The sequence below is a fragment of the Amblyomma mixtum genome, chromosome 10 (assembly GCF_055824585.1).
Source record: "Amblyomma mixtum isolate Tamu chromosome 10, ASM5582458v1, whole genome shotgun sequence".
NCBI classification, from domain to species: domain Eukaryota; kingdom Metazoa; phylum Arthropoda; class Arachnida; order Ixodida; family Ixodidae; genus Amblyomma; species Amblyomma mixtum.
The window spans coordinates 167,837,869-167,855,308 of record NC_143021.1 but is presented as its reverse complement, the minus strand read 5'-3'; the positions used below and the strand labels follow the sequence as shown (position 1 = coordinate 167,855,308).

General features: G+C 52.4%; 1 protein-coding gene across 24 annotated transcripts in view; it reads right to left on the bottom strand.

Annotated features, from left to right (window-relative positions):
• LOC149327674 (uncharacterized) overlaps positions 1-17,440 on the bottom strand; it is an 83,263-nt gene that overhangs the window by 45,754 nt on the left and 20,069 nt on the right. For 15 of the 24 annotated variants that reach the window (XM_089564138.1, XM_089564118.1, XM_089564119.1 and 12 more), the window contains one exon: positions 13,695-13,833. The exons of 8 other annotated variants lie outside the window; for them this stretch is intronic. In XM_089564138.1, the coding sequence (XP_089420264.1) occupies positions 13,695-13,833 (139 nt within the window). Of the gene's footprint in view, positions 1-13,650; positions 13,834-17,440 lie in introns of all 24 variants that reach the window. One more of the 24 variants, XM_089564122.1, reaches the window with a different exon arrangement.

The window sequence follows — 17,440 nt, the reverse complement described above, 5'->3', positions numbered from 1 at the left end:
GAAAAGCTGCAGGTGCACATACGCACAGCCGTGAATGACACCAAGAAGCCAGCCTGCAGGCCTGGCATCGTCCTGCCATGTTAGGACGCTGCCTAAACTGTAGCAAAACCGTGATCTGAGCTAGTTGCTACACAACTTCACCAGCGCTGCGACGAGGAACAAAGACAGAGAAGGAAGGACAGGGACAAGCGCTACTAAGAACTGAAAATTAAGAAGAACTTCTTGTTGGGCGAGTTGGTGCATACTGTTGTAGGTACGAATTTCGCACAAAAGACACACACAGTTGACACAGTTGATCAGTTGACAAACACCAGTTGATAGTTTGTGCTCTTTCAGTCTCCCTCGTCTTTTTCCTGCGTGTGTCTTTTGTGCGCAATTCGTACCTACAACATAACAACTGAAAGTTTATTTGAAAAAACACACAGGTTATATACTCTCAAATGACAACCCGAAGCGCCTGTGCTTCCCGTGAAAAAAGCACACAAAAGAACGCTAGGAATCCAGATACGAAATTTCATACTCATGGATGGATATAGAAGGTGTGCTGATGCACGTGTCACTGTTCTTGTGAATGTGACAGGCCTTCACACAACTCCCTAACTCAACACTCAAGGGCTAAGATTAAGTTTAGACATCAAGATCAGTTGAGTTAGGGAGTTGTGTGAAGCCTATCACATTCACAAGAACAGCCACACGTGCGTCAGCACACCTTCTATATCCATCCATGAGTGTGAAATTTCGTATCTGGATTCCTAGCGTTCTTTTGTGTCCCTTCTTGCTTGAAGCGCAGGCGCTTCGGGTTGTCATTTGAGAGTATATAACCTGTGTTTTTTTTTTCAAATAAAATTTCAGTTGTTAGCATAAGCACTTCTCCCTGCCCTTCCTTCTCTGTCGCAGCGCTGGTGAGGTTGTGCCTAAATGACTGGCTGCGAGAGCACCACGGAGCAGTTAGGGAGCGCAGCCAAACAATGCAGGCGTTGCATGTTGGGGCAGATGCCAGGCCTACCGGGGAAGGCGATAACTGTGCCAGCATACCTTCCCTTGCCTTGCCACAAAAACAAAGGATGCACTTGAGAGCCACACGTGGAACTGTGGTTTTTTCCTTTTGCTCTGTTTCAATCCTGCGTGCACATGTGCCACGGAAAGGCAATTGTGCACCTCCCGCCCATTCCTGCCGCTTTGTCCCGGTCTCTTTTTAGTCCGTCATGCACTGCCCTGCTTTCTGCCTCGACAATACGCAACGTTTGAAGCAAAGAACACACCAGCGAAGAATTTGATGCGGGCAGAGTGGGTAAGGGAAGAGACGCGGGCTAATTACATCCTAGTCGCAATCAAGAAAAAGAAATGGGCTTGTCATGTAATGTGAAGTGAAGATAACCGCTTTAAGGGTAACGGAGTGGACTCCGAGAGAAGGCAATCGTGGCAGGGGGTGGCAGAGATTAAGGAGTCTGTGGGGATAACATGCCTGCAGGTCGGGTTTAACTGCAGAGACATGGGGAAGGCCTTAGTCTGGCAGTGGGCACAGCCAGGCTGATGATGATGATGACTCAACATCAAGAAGTGAGCACAGGTGGTGAGAAGGCTATGCAGCCAACGCTCGTTGAAGGGAAACTGCACACGTTTTAGAAATCAAGCGAGCTCAAGAGGGTCGAATGTGTGAAACTTGAAGGTAAAGCATGCCACGACTTTTTGGGCTAGCACTTGAAATAGTGAAGTAATTGCCGATTAAAATCCGGAAGCCCTTCAAGCTTCTCCGCAGCACACAACACCAAGTGGGGGGCGCATGATGACATCATCGAAGGTATCAGTATACATTTCCAACGCACTAACGCCTGCTTTGAAGGAAAAAAACCAGCGCCACCAAAGGCAAACCCTGCCGAGAGTTGTTTGGCAGCGTCTAATGTGCCAGGGCAGGGTGTCGTTGACGCCAGCGGTAATTTGAAATCATACCTTCCGTGACGTCATGCTGAACTTCCCTGCACTCCTGCGGTGCATTGAGGAGAAGCGCAAAATTCAATCGTCGCTTACATCACTATTTTAAATGCTAGTGCAAAAACACTTGGCATGCTTCACCTACAGCCTATACAGATTTGAATCCTCCAATATCGCGAAATTCTCAAAAAAGTGCTGCAGTTGTCCTTTCAGAGTAACAGATGGTGCGGCTGGCACAGAACAGGGCTGCTTCAAGAGATACCAGAGAGGCCGTTGTCCCGCTGTGCATGATGATTCGAAAAGCCGACACTGGCCGAGAGCGGCAGCTGACAGGAGTCTCGAGAACACAGCTGGCCTTGGCGAATTCAAGGTGCAACCCTCTGGTCTGGCCCCCTTCCTGCATGGACGCTGCACGAAAATGCTGCACGGTCATGTCGGAGTCTGACCTGATCTTGATCAAATTGCAGTCGTCGCTCACTCTCCAGCTCCTTGTGCTGCTGTTGGGAAAGCAACACTACGCTAGTGGCCGAGCCATTTCGCGGAGCTCTGCCTGCACGAGGAGCGGGTGACCTCACAGGGCGCACACCGCAGGCTCTCCCTCGCCTTGCCAACAGTCCCCCCCCCCCCCCCCCCTCTTCCTTCCCCTTTTCATTTTCACCATTGCGGCCCCTCTTTCTTCTTTCACTCCCCCCTTCCTGTACGGTGCAGTGGTTCAGGTGTCCACCGAGACGACTGTGCCATTTCCTTGCCTCAAAAAACGCTGAATGGGTGGTGGACTTCGTGACAGTGCTACAACACGCTGTCGCGTTCCACTCCTAAAGGCGATGTTTAAAATTAATCAGTGGTTAATTAGTATTTAGTCATTAATCAGTAATCAACCATTAATTAGTAATTGCCATTACTTAACAATTAGTACTTAATTATGTGCGGCGTCATTCAGCGGTGCTGTCTCCAGTGCCACCGAGGCAGTCAAAGTGGTGCTTCCGCCTCTGCTCACTTCAGAAAGTCAAGGTGTCCCCTGAATTTTCGTTTTTAGGCTTGTGCTGCTGACTTGCCAGGATCAGCCTTTTGTTCGCCAGTTACTGATGAGCAATCCACCGGGGCATGAGCAACATCAATGTTGGAGCAGGCCTCGAGAGTCGAAAGAGCTCACCCGGGAACCACCAGAGAATGCCTCGCCCTTTCAAGGTGCTGTGCTGGAAGCTTGGCAGCCTCCGCTTGCATCAGTTGGGGAAGATGTTGCTTCTCTGGGCTCCTCTCCACTTTCTCTCCGAGTCCCTCACAAGAAGAGCTCGAGCACCAAACTTAACCTACTTGTGCCGCTGCGCCCCCTACTTCTGGCCACTTGAGCTTCTTGCGAACGGTTGCCATAATCGTCCACAACTGCGCCCACGTCAACGCCTCAAAGCCCAGCCATTCAGGCCTGCAGCGTTCCTCTAACCGCTGTGGGGACGCGCTTTACTCATCCCCTGTGCTTCACTTCCCCACAATGCACCCTCCTGTTACTTTTGCCATGCCATGTTAGTTTCTTTAAGTAACAAGGGAGGGCACTGGCGTCGCAGCGGCACTAGTGCCACAGATGGCATGTTTGCGGCGCGCGCGCGCGAGGAAGACTGCCCTCTTCAGCTCAGGACCAGAGAAGTGCGCCAACATTCACATGTGACGCTCTGCTCTTCGCCAGCGGCACGAATGGCGAAGCCTCGTGGGGAGGAACGTTTCCCCCCATTTCGTCATGACCGGCTGCGGTGTATCCCCTGCCCTATCATGGGCAAACTTTCACTCCTAACCGTGCTGGTGAGTCGGACATCCTCAATTCCTCAGTGTGTTTTGTTGCTAGCTGGCGTTATTGTTGCTGTAGCAATAAATGCCTTGTTAGTGTCAGCCAGAGTGTCATTCCTTTGTTCCCGCAGAGCAAGGCTCGTCGCGGTCGGCGTGCACTCAGTAGCGTACGCGACCACGGGGTGGGGTCCGCGCGATTCTGGGCTGTGTCAGCCGCGGTTAAACGGGGAGGAAACGTGTTTATCTTCCCAGGCCTTCTTTCATGATCCAATGGCAAAGGGTGAATCACTGATGCCCCTGACTGCCTTGTCAAGGGATGATTTATTGCGCGCACTCAGTCCCTCGCGCCCGAGTCCCCACTTGTCCACAGTTCACGCATCGTACACAATGCGCACCGAGCTCACACTCGGGCCCACTTCGACCGCGCACTCTCTGCGCACCTGCCCGCCACCTGGCATCCCTTCCCCTCCGCCCCGTGTTGCCAGCCATACGCAGGATCGCATCCCCTACTCCCATGTTGCCAGCTGTCCCCGTGTCCCCTGCTGGTGCCACCCGCACTGGCCCTTACATCCTCCCCCCCCTTAATACGTGCAAGCGGGCCTCCACGGTGGATGGTATGGCATCAGCTGGTCTGCGTTGGCCACACCCATATGCCTCCTTGAGGCAGGGTCTTTGAGCCTAAAGTTGTTCTTACCCACGCGGGCGGTGATTAGGTAGGGCCCCGAGCGGCGGGGGGCCAGTTTAGCAGTGAAGCCTGTACTTGCATTGCTTAGAGTGTGCTTGTCGCGGAGCACCAGGTTGCCAACTTTGTAGGTGGTTGGTTGACGATGCTTGTTGTAATGTCTGGCCTGTTCGGCCTTCGCTGATTCCTGGTGTTCCCTGGCCATGGCCAATGCATCCTGCAGGTAAAGGTTTAGCTCTGTGGCGAGTGCATGGGGTGCCGATGCAGAATTTTCAGCACTAATCTGCTGCCTATCTGCCCAAGGTGTACGAAGTTCCCGGCCATAGCACAAGAATGCAGGTGTAAACCCTGTCACCACACTCTCCGACGTCCTCGGGGAGTCGCTTGTCGCAATCGCAGTGGGAGGAGCAGTAGTTGACAATGGTCTGCTTGACTGTAGCACTGTGACGTTCTACAGGCTGTCCGGCAGGTCTGTAAGGGACTGTGTGCCGCTCTTGTATGCCCCAATGCTGCAGTCCACATCTTGCTAAGGAAGGGTTTACCATTACCGCTGGAAAGAGGTGCACCGTGCCGGCAGAAAACTTCCACCGTCCTGTCAACAATGGCTTTAGCAGTCTGTGCCCGCAGGGGAAAAAGCTCGATAAACTTAATGAATGTGTCTAGAACTGCAAGGATACACTTGTGTTGCCGCGGAGTTCTGGGCAGTGGGCCTACCCGCTGAGGACGGCCAAGTGCTGTCCATAAGTCCCTGCGGCTTCTGGCGACGGGGCTTGAAGACCTGGCACTGCTGACACCCTCGTACATAGCGAGATGTGTCAGAGCGCACCCCCAACCAAGTGAAGCGGCTCTCGACACGTCTTAAGGTTTTGAAGAAGCCTGCATGTCCACTGAGTGGATGGTCATGATCCAGTTTAAGCACCAATTCCCGTAGATGAAGGGGGAGCCACGGCACAGCTTTGCCTCCGCATGTCCAAAGCAGAACTCCATCGGGCGCTATATGGCTTTCCTTGGCCAAGTCGGAGACCATTTTTGCTCTTTTGGGGTCGTCTGGTAGGACTGCCGCCTCAAGGTACCTGCAGCAGCTGCTGCAGCAGTGGGTCTTCCTGCTGCTCGTGCTTCAGTTTTGCACAGTCGGTTAGGGGTGGGGTGTCGACAAGGTTAGCCAATGCCAGCGAAGCGAATGGTGAGCGGTGGTTCCTCGAGTTCTATTGGAAACCATTCTTCTGCCAAACTTGAAGGCATTGGTCCTGGATGACCAGTCGGGAAACTGCTAAGAGCATCGGCTGGAATGTTGGCTCGGCCTCGGCGATGCCTAACTGTGCACATCAGCCCCTGCAGCCGCAAAACCCAGCGTCGCACCCGACCCGACGTGTGTTGAGCATCCATGCCAGCGATGCATGATCACAATGAACCTCAAAAAGACTTGAATTCAATGTAGGGCCTGAATTTTTCCACAGCCCATACAACTGCCAAACATTGCCATTCTTGTACTGTGTAGTTCTGCTCTGCTGCGGTTAGGGTTCTGCTAATGAACGAGACTGGCCGAAGCAAGCCTCCTGAAGTAGACCCGCCGCAATGCCTGTGCCACTAGCATCAGCCTCAATGACGAATGGTCTGTTCAGATCCGGTAGGGTGACAGCCACCTCGCCTGCCAGTGCAGTCTTCAGCAGCTCAGATCCCCACAACCAGTCTGTACCTTTCCTCAACAGCAATGTTAATGGTTTTGCCTTGTCAGAGAATGAGGGTATAAAATTCCTGTAATAGCCAACTAGGCCCAAGAGTATCTGGAGTTCTTTGACAGTACGAGGCGGGGGGGGGGGAAACAGAGAGACAGCTTGCACCTTGTCTGGGTCCGGACTGCACTCGCCAGGTTTAACGATGTGTCCAAGGAACTTGACAGTCTGTTTGCAGAAAGAAACTTTTGCCGGGTGGTCTGAGAGGCCGGCCCTGTCAATCCTACGCAACACCTCTGCACCTCTGGTCCAGATGTTCTGCCAACGTGTCGGAGTAGATAAGAATATCGTCCAAGAAAGCCATGCAGTAGGTATGCTTGGTTCCCTCTAGCAGTTTGTCCATTAAAGACTGAAACGTCGCTGGCCCTCCAGCCACTCCAAATGGCATCCTCTTAAACTGGAACAGGCCCTTGTGGCGTATGAACGCAGTCTTCTGAACGTCCTCCGGTGCTGCTACAGGCACTTGCGCAAGGCCAAGACTCGAGAACCATTTGGCACGCCCCAACTGTGCGAGGACCCAGTCAGTACGAGGCATTGGGCACCTTGCTAGGCGGTACCCACCGTTCTTTTTCTGCACAAGGACGGGAGCACTGGCCCATGAGCTGGTGCATGGTTCGATAAGGTCTTGCTCCAGCAGTTCTCATATACACTGGTCCATTACTGCACGCTTTTTTGCGTTCACTGGGCGCAGTTTGCAACGAACTGGACAGTGGTCGCCTGTATCTATTCTGTGGGTAATGAGCGATGTGCAGCCAGGATAATTTTGGAACGCGTGCTTGTACTGACTGAGGATGGCTGTCTGGAGAGGCCCTGCTGTCACTTGGCCTCAGGTGGAGTGTGCGCTTCAATAGCAAACAGCGGCTGCAAGAAAGTAGCTAGGTCCTCATCCCAGTCCTCCATGACAGGATGTTGCTGTGCAACTCGTGTGGAGCTCATGGCCAGCAGCCGCTGTGCGCTGGCGAGAGGGTGCCTTGCTGCCAGTGGCTGGGGATCCATCCCGAGTGTCCATCCGCCGAGGCCCATACGCACAGAAAAGTGTTGCAAGGAAGTCTCGTCCCAGAACTATGTCGTGGCAAAGCTTCTCCAAAAGGAGGAAGCGCTGTTTCCGGCTGCTACCCTGCCATCGGATGCGACAACGCACGGAGAGAGTTGTCTCTGACCATCCCTCTGCAAGCCGGAGAGCCTGTCGTTCTTCTCTGGTGCTGGCGCCACTTCGTTTCGCCGCCTCGAAGGCTCGCGCGTTCATCAGGCTAACGCTGGCGCCAGTGTCGAGGAGGGCGTAAAATACACTGTCGCCGATTAATACCTCCAGCAGAGGTTCTTTCCCGCCGGTCGTCGCTAGAACTTGTAAGGAGGTTGCGTAGCCGTTGGCCGGCACAACCGCTACACTCGTCCGTTTCCCGGACAGTTTGCTTGGAGGTGGCCGACCTGACCACAACGGAAGCAGCGCGGTCTGCTTCGTGACCTGCCTGTAGGACAGACGCGCGCTAGATGGCCTCTGCCACCGCACCAGTGGCAGACAACAGCACCAGGTGCAGGCGTGGGCCATGCGGTGCCCGGTGCGGAGCGGCCGCCCTTGTTCAGTGTGTGAGATGCAAGCCACTCGCCGCCCGGAACAGCCAAACTCATAAGTGGCCTGGCAACCCTGACTGGCTCCGCGCGTTCCCTCTCGGAGGGCCGAGGCGGGGAGAGAGCCTTCGGCCGCGAGCGGAGACGCCGCCGTCTGTATTTCAAGCCCTTTGTTTGTAACTGTTGTTCAACGGTAGAATAAATGCATCCGTGCTCACATATGGCGCAGTCGACGTACCGAACCTCGGTGTAGCCCGCCCATTCGAAGCCGCAAGCCACTTCACCGAAAGCCAGAGTCAACGTGTGTCGAGCACCAGCAACCGAAGCCCACCGCCTGTCTCACCGCCGCCGCCGCCGCCATGCCGCTCATAAACTGGGAGGGAGCCACCGCCTCGGACCTCGCTGGTTTTAGAGTGGACTTCTTGCGAGATGAACTATCGCAACACAATTTGGACAATACTGGTTCCAAGGACGAACTTATTTCTCGCATCCTTGCTGACACTGCCGCAAAACGAGTCCTGCTACCGGAAACAACTGTATCAGTCACCGAGACGCAGCCCGCGCCAACTCAAGGTGACCAGTTTTTCCAACCTATGCCAGTGTTCAGCGCCGACCCCGTACAGAATATGCAGATTTTGACCGCCTACCTTCAAAATGAACTAGCTTTGTCACTGTCACAAGCCTCTACGAGAGCAGTGCATGTAACAACTTTGCCGGACTTGTCATCAACGCTTCCGACGTTCAGTGGCGACGGAGGGTTATCCGTAACCCGATGAATAGACGATCTCGAGCGCACCCAACAGCTTGCCTCTTGGGAACCCGCTACCCTGCTAGCCATCGCCCTCTCAAAACTTCGTGGCCCAGCCGCTGACTGGAAGGAAATCACTGGCCACCAGGTAAAAACTTGGTCAGAGTGGAAGGAAGCGCTTATAGCGCAGTTCGGCGAGCGACTGTCGCTTATACAGTGGCAGGAACTTGTCGGTGCGCGTGAGCAAAGCCCCGGTGAGAGCCTGGTTACCTATACTCTAGCCAAGCTCAAGATAATTGGAAGGTGCCCGCTTTCATTGACTGACAAAGAGTGCATCGAGTATTTAATTCAGGGCATCCGTGATGAGCAAGTGGCTACAGCGATCGTCGTTCAACGACTGTCCCGGATTTCGTCAGCATCGCTTCGGAAGTTGATCGTGCCATGGACCACTCCCGCATAACTAGACTGACAAAGCCATCCACGCCAATTTCAAGTCGACAGCCGCATCCTATCACCTCCAGTGCTACAGCCACGACCGAGAGCACTGCAGACATCCGCCAGCCTTCCTGACCTATAAATAGCACCTACCAGCTACCAAACCGTGCCCTCAAGAATATCCAACCTGCCACCTGCTGACCAAGAACATCGGTACGAGGCAATCTCTTCCAAGTATGGTGCACCTGCATACAGACGAGGGCAAGACCTAAGCGAAGCGGTATGCTATAGCTGCAAGAAAAAGGGCCATCTGGCTAGCAACTGCACTGAGAAAGGACAGCCCTCCCGAGACAAGACGCAAACAATCCCTAACGCGCCAGCAGCATGTGTCGGCCGCACCGAGGACCCTTTGCTTGGATCCATGCTCAGGTGTGCGGTTATCACTGCTCACGTCAAGGGCCTTGGAGAGATCAATGCCTTCCCAGACAGTGGTTCGAACGTCACTATCCTCGCTGCCAGCCTAGCTGAAAACCTCAGCATAGAGCCGTGGACAAAGCCACCCCTTCTCGTCGTAGGAGGAGCCTCCGTCGTGCCTCAGGGATCTGTCTTCTTGCAAATCAGCGTAGGCCCCCCTCTCTGCAGTTGTGGAAGCCGCAGTCCTTCAGAGAAATGCCCTTCCCCTTATTCTGGGAGAGGACTGGTTTTATGCTGCTCAAGCGGAACTTCATTTCAGGCCGCCACACCTTCCTGTTATCTGCCAGCCCTCTACAAACACTGTCGTGCTGTGCAAAGAGGAACTGTTACCGCGTATGTCCAATGCAGTGATACTTAAAACATCAACTTTGTCTCGCTTTGACCCACCGCATACCACCAGCGAACCCCTACAAGTGGATTTTGAACCAGACGAACACGAGCCCGTGTGGAGCAAGCTCAACAAGGCAGCCCAGTCTCAAACTCAGCCAGCAGACTACAAGAGCCCAGCCCAGCCAGCCTCATGCAGCGTATTTCCTTCTGAGCCATGTTCATCCACGCCCAACAGTTTCCCTGATATCATCATCGGGACTTAACTCAAGCCCGAAGAGCAGCAAGCAGTGAAGAAAACAGTGCACCGCCACTCACGTCTCCTTGCTACCAGCCCTGATGACATTGGCCTGTACGAAGGCATCGAGCACGAGATCAACTTACTGCCGGATGCAAAGCCTTATGGACGGCAACCGTACCGCTACACAGCCAGTGATCGGAGGTTCCTCGAAGCCCAAACAGCATCTCTTCTTCAAAATGACACCATCCGTCCTTCATCTGGACCTTGGGGATTTCCTGCCATTGTTGTGACGCAGAAAGACAAGAAGAGGCTATGTGTCAACTACATACCTCTTAACAGGATGACCATGAATGTGCTCCAACCACTGCCTCGCGCTGATGACATTTTCGACGACCTAGCAGGAAGTTCTCTCTTTGCAATCCTTGACCTCTGCTGCGCTTATTGGCAGATTAAAGTAAAAGGCGAACACCAAGAAAAAACCACCTTCATCACGCACCAGGGAACTTTCAAGGGGACAAGAATGCCATTTGGGCTGAAAAATGCACCAGCTACCTTCCAGAAAGCGATGCACCAAATATTTTTTCGACTCAAAGCCCGACAGTCAAGATGTGGTGTACGCACATATCTTGACGACATCATCGTGTTCGGTGATAACGTTCCAGAGTTTCTCGATCTCCTAGACGAGACCCTCACTCTCCCTCTACAAGCCGGCTTCAAAGTTTCTTTGAACAAATGCAAGTTTGCTGTCCCCAGTGTGAAGCTTCTGGGATTTATGGTCTCGGAACAAGGGAAACAGCCAGACCCATCAAAGATTGCCGCAATCATGTGCATGCCCACGCCACGCTCGTCAAAGCACCTGTTATCTTGGCTTCAGACAGCTAACTTTTACAGGCGCTTCATCCCGAACTTCTCGAAAGTTGCCGCACCTCTGCAAGCTGCCATCCGAAAGGCTGACTTCGAGTGGACAGTTGAGTGTCAACAAGCCTTTGAAGCCCTTCGTGCCGCACTTACAACAGCACCTATACTGGGACACTTCCACAATGAAACTGCTGTGCCTACAACCTCTGCAAAAGACGCCTTGAAACATCTCCACTCAGTGTTTTACAGGTTCGGTGCTCCTGACGATTGTTTGTGTGACCATGCCAAGTCATTTCAATCACACCTGTTCAAGAACTTCATGCATATGCATGGTGTGAACATACACTTCGCAGTAGCTTACAGGGCAGCTAGCAACGGACTGGTGGAACGTGCCAATGCCACACTTGTGACCGTCCTCCGAAAACTGTGCAACAATGATCAGGCACTCTGGGTCTCCAAACTCAATGAAGAAGCTTTCGCTGTCAATGTAACCCGCCACAGAAGTACAGGATTTTCGCCATTAGAGCTTCTGTTTGGATTTTTGCCGAAACTCCCATATCAGAAAGTCCGCACAACGCAAGCCGCCGACGTTCGTGACAGGCTTATGAACTTGCCAGACCTTCGCAGCGAGGCTGCGAGTAACTCCCAGGAAGCTCAAAGGAACCGCAAGAGAGTCTACACCGGCACCCACCGCAGCGCCTCATTTGACGTCGGAGACTTTGTCTGGGTGCGAAGGCAAGAGCCAGTACTTGGCGGAACTGAAAAGCTCGCGCCAAAGTTCAAGGGACTCTTACCAGGTGACACGGAAAAGGACGCCCGTCACCTACGACGTTCGGCGCATAACGAACTCCGCTACACCCTCACCAGATGCGCGTACAGTGCACATAAGTCAAATGAAACTGTACCACGCTCCGTACTTTGACCTAGTGCTAGTGGAGCCCACATGCGAAGTCGTGCAACCTATCCCGAGTCCTGATGAAGACAATGCCGAGCAAATTCCACCTATGACCAATGAGACGGATCAGCCAACTGGTTCAGCGAGTCAGCGACCTCAGCGTCACCGTGCACCACCCAGGCGACTGCTTGACTACGACTTTGCCTTAGTGGACTAATGTTCCTGTCCAAGAGGACTTGGACTTGCAGGCGGGGTGGGATGTGAGGTGCAAGCCACTCGCCGCCTGGAACAGCCAAACTCATAAGTGGCCTGGCAACCCTGACTGGCTCCGTGCGTTCCCTCTCGGTGTGCCGAGGCAGGGAGAGAGCCTTCGGCCGCGAGCGGAGACGCCGCCGTCTGTATTTCAAGCCCTTTGTTTGTAACTGTTGTTCAACGGTAGAATAAATGCATCCGTGCCGTGCTCACAGGTGAAGCCACGGACGGGTACTGTGCACGGGCATCCGGCGGCGCCCACAAAGAGGCCTCGGCTCGCAGCGTCGAGACGCGAGCGTGTCGGGACGCGAGCACCGCCGCAGGCCGAAGCGACCAGTCCTGTCGCGATGAAGCGTCGGTTGAGGCCGCCGTGACGGGGCAGTGACGATGCGGAGCGCCGGAGTCAACGAAGGCGAGGTCGGGCGCGGTCTGCGTGCTTCGCAGTGGCGGTGGCACGTAACGCAGGCGGTGCCACGCACGCTCCATTATAGGGCCCGCGGCCTTTGCCCTGTCGCGCAGGTTCGCGAAGTCCATATTACTGGTCAGGTCCTGGAAGGTTGGATGCATCTGCCGCCTCACCCGCTCAACCTTCTCCGCGTCGGTAACAGGTTCCCCGATACGGTCACAGTATTCCGCTATGACATGTATGAATTGTTTTAGATTTTCGGCGGGGTGCTGTGTGCGTTCGGCCAGCTCTGCCTTCAATTTCTCTTTATAGTCCACGGCCGCAAACTCGCCCTTGAAGTCCTCGGCGAAGGAAGCCCAATCTGAGTGGCCGCCGATGAACCGCCACCACTGTTTCGGGGATAAGTTGAAAGCGACGATCGTTCGGGATGCCTCCCAAATCGCAGTATTCAACAAATCGATCCAAGAACGTTTGCGGGGGTTTACTGTCTTCGTAACCTCTGAATTTCGGTAACGGCTCTGGGGCCTCCCTCACTGTCAGAGCCCGCGACGTGCTAGGCCTAGCTTCATAGGCTGTCGTGTCGATTGATGTGGTGAGCAGGATCTCACGCACTTGCGCTGCCAGTTGCTCTGTCGTTGCAGGAGTTGTTGCACCAGGGTCGTGGCTGTGGTGGAGCTTCCATCGGGCGTGGACATTCCGGCGTTGGTCTCCATGTTGATTCCGCCGGACGAGCCCCCACTTGTCAAGGGATGATTTATTGCGCGCACTCAGTCCCTCGCACCCGAGTCCCCGCTTGTCCACAGTTCGCGCATCGTACACAACGCTCACACTCGGGCCCACTTCTACCGCGTCACCCGATCACAACCACGCACCCTATGCGCACATGCCCGCCACCTGGCGTCCCTTCCCCTCCGCCCCGTGTTGCCAGCCATACGCAGGATCGCATCCCCTACTCCCATGTTGCCAGCCGTCCCCGTGTCCCCTGATGGTGCCACCCGCACTGGCCCTTACAGCCTCACCTGCGTGGCAGAGGTGTGGCACCCTTCTCCACCCTGAGGGCCTGCAACTGAGGGCCCAAGTTCTTCAGCCGAGTGGCGCAAGACAAGCGCTCCCAGACGGAGAAAGTGAATAAAAATTTGCCGACATGCTGTCAATGTTTAGCACAAGACCTGCCATATGCCACAGTACAGAAGACAAAGCGTCTGACCCTGTTCCACTGGGCAGAGACATTTGGACGATGCGACATGTCCAGCTGAGCTCGCAGGTCGGCACTTTGAGAGGCAACACAACCAAGTGCACCTGGCAGGTGGTCCACCCACCCTGCACGACAAGCCTCGAGTCGTTCACCCCTGGCTGCACTGACCATGTGCAGGGGTCGTCGTCCGGGCAGGAAGAGCCACCACTGCAGCCGGTAGGAGCACCGGGGCAGCAGCGCAGCGCTGCTGCTGTCGGCCACGTACGACAGGAGCCACTGCTCCCCCACGAAGCCCAGGAAGACGGCCCTGCATTCCACCAGGTCACACTGAGGCACTTCCAACATTCCCATTCTCCAACACCATTCTGTGAGAGTGCACAGAAAATATGAATACCATACTTTCCAGTGCATAAGACGCAGCTTTTTCTCAGAAATCTTGCTGGTGCATCCTATACAAGGGTGCGTCTTATACGCGAATTTTTCAATTTCTTTTGGAGTTCAGAAGTTACTCAGGTTCATGCTCAAGCTTTTTTCACCAAAAAAAATATCGCTGCCAATAACACGATTGTAACACAGATGATACTTCAATACAGGGACCGCCGTGTGCCACAAAACAGCGGGGATGACGCCTTCCGGGATCACAAACGCAGGGCCATCTCAGAGGCCCCAAGCAAAAGTAATGTAAAATGCCAAAAGATGGTTACAATCTCGCTTCTTGCCATTGTCAAGACAAGCTAAGACAAGCCAGTGTTTTTTCTATTCACCCTCTGCAACTTTGTTTGCTCCATGTATGTAGCACGTACGTAGTGCGTGTTTCAGCCGCGCTGCCTCCAGAAATGGGAGAACTTTTTGATAGCGCATCTCAAGATGGAGACTTCGAAGGTGTTGCCTCCAGAAATGGGAGAACGTTTTGATAGCACATCTGAAGATGGAGACTTCAAAGGTGTTAAGTAAAGATAAAATCTTGTTGTGTACATATGGGAGAGCTCTTTCATTTTTTCTTTCTTTTTTGCTAAATCTTGGGCGGGTATGGCGTGAGTGTTGCCTTTTTCGATCACTTAGTGTTGCATAAGAATTTCTCACAGGTAAGGTGCATATTGCGATGGCCACGCAAGCGTGTTTAATCAAGCCTCACTAGCCTAACTGGGGTGCGTCTTATATACCAACTTTTTCAATGACAGCCTGCATATATGGTGGGTACCGGCAAATACGGTACTCTTTGCGAAGTAGGGGCAAGGTGTGATCATGCTTGTGTCTGGTTTTCCACATTGCAGAGCACGTGGTTCTGGAGAAATTCCAAGTTTTCTATTTGCAATCCAAGGAAGAAAGCTCAGGTGAGCACGTATTGTGCGGACGGGCTGTATTTGATTGGCTACCATTAAAGCAGACGGAGAGCCAGGATTTCGAAACTTCATGTACAAAACGCGCTGTACGTCTTGCTGCTCTTTCCAGTATGTTTTTTGTGTGTGTAGAGATTATGCCTGCATATTCGAGTGTGGGCCCAATGAGTGATAGAGTATATGCCAATTTCCTAACACTGCTGGGTGTTCCTTTAAAGGATGCCGTTTCACCAATATCCTCCAGCAAGAATTTTTTCATCATGCCTCTGAAGAAGCTGGATTATCTGCCACAAAATCTGAACCTACACATGTAGTATGTGCCTTTCTCTCTCACCCTTTTGCAGGCCGAAGTGTCGGCACGCGATGTCAGCGAGCGATGCCACAGCCGACCAACGACAATGGCTGCTGACGGAACTACATGCCTGGCACCACAGGTTTGAAATGCTCGGTTCGCTTTTCACTTCATTTCATGTACTGAAAGGACATGAGGGGGCGAGGGAAAAAAGCTGCCTTACGGGCAGCTTGACAAGCTCGCACCCCCTGTCACACACGGACAAGGGCAGACACAGTACATGAGCCAAACATTAGGAATTACATATTATGTAAAGCCATTAGAGTAAATAGATAACATTTATTATCAAAACACATGAGAACTCCATATATACTGTAATGACGTGCAAATTTCACAAACCAGAGAGTGGTAATTTTTCATTGTCGGGCAAAAATATGTCAGCATAATACCCACCATTTTCACACAGACATATACACATCAAATCTATATATTTATCAGAATGCATATACCATAATAAAAATCAACTGCACAATACGTCAAAGTTTCCAATCTGTCCACGCATTGTGTGGTCTCTATTAAGGTTATTTAACAGTTTTGGAATTACATTACACAACATTTGCACTCCATAGTTTGTTCGTGATGAGGGAACTGCCCAGTGTTCTATGGGTCGTGTGTGATATGGGTGAATGTTGTGACCTGTGTCAGCTAACTGTGAGAGGAAGTTACTTTGTTTTTCATTCTTCACTAGGGCCTTGCATAAACAGAAATCATAACAGTGTTCTATGTGTACTAAGTTAAGTTTTTTAAGAAGTGCAATAGATAAACATATTGGAGGTGAGCTTGTAATAATTCTTACAATTTTCTTCTGAACACGACCAAGTTTTGCAATATTATTACATCTACTCCTGTAAGTGGCATGAACACTCGGTAGCCTTACATAATGCAAGAGTAACCTCACACACCCGTGTCAGGGAGCGCATAAGTTTATGTCTCAAGAGGCCTTTTTGCAGATGACATTGTACAATTAATGTGGTCTGTCCAACTAGGCTGAGAATTAATTACAACACCCAGGTACTTGTTACATTTAACTTTAGAAATAGGTATATAGTAGTCGAACCTCAGTGGCATTCTGTTCCTCAGTGGAAACCTCAGCACTCATGCAGGCATTGCGGAATCAGGGTGTGGAAGAGTGCTATGTGAACATATTGGAAGATATCTACAACGGCTGCACGGCTACCCCCGTCCTCCATAAAGTCAGCAATAAAATCCCCACAAGGAAGGGTGTCAGGCAGGGAGACACGATCTCGCCTGTGCTCTTCACTGCCTGCTTACAGGAGGTATTCCGGGGCCTGAAGTGGGAACAGTTGGGGATAAGAGTTAATGGAGGATACCTGAGTAATTTACGATTCGCTGATGACATTGCCTTGCTAAGTCACTCAGGACAAGAACTACAAAGCATGATCAATCAGTTAGACAGGCAGAGCAGAATGGTGGGGCCAGAAATTTGACATGCAGAAAAGCAAAGTAATGTTCAACAGCCTAGCAAGGTAAGAGCAGCAGGCAGTTGATGGTGTGGTGCTGGAAGTAGTGAGAGAATATGTCTACTTAGGACAGGTAGTGACCGCAGATCCGGATCATGAGAGGGAAATAACCGGAAGAGTAAGAATGGGGTGGAGCGCATATGGCAAGTTCTCTCAGATCATGAATGGTAGCTTACCAATATCCCTGAAGAGAAAAGTATACAACAGGTGCATCTTACCGGTACTCACCTATGGAGCAGAAACGTCGAGGCTAACAAAGAGGGTTCAGCTTAAGTTAAGAACAACGCAGCGAGCTATGGAAAGGAAAATGATAGGTGTAACGTTAAGAGATCGGAAGTGGGCGGAGTGGGTGAGAGAACAAACGCGCGTTAATGACATCGTAGTCGTGACCAAGAGGAAGAAGTGGGCTTGGGCAGGGCATGCAATGGGAAGGCAAGATAACCGCTGGTCCTTAAGGGTAACGGAGTGGATCCCAAGAGAAGGCAAACGTAGCAGGGGGCGGCAGAAAGTCGGGTGGGCGGATGAGATTCAGAAGTATGCGGGGAGACAGAGTGGCGGCAACTGGCAAAGAAGGACAGGGAGAGAGATGGGAGAGGCCTTTGCCCTGCAGTGGGCGTAGACAGTGTGATTATGATGATGCCATTTTGTTTGTTGTTATGTGCACAAGTACTGTTTTGTCTACAACTGGTCCCCATTTGTCCCAGCGGTTGGTAGCGTGGTTAATAGCAGCACTTACTCAGC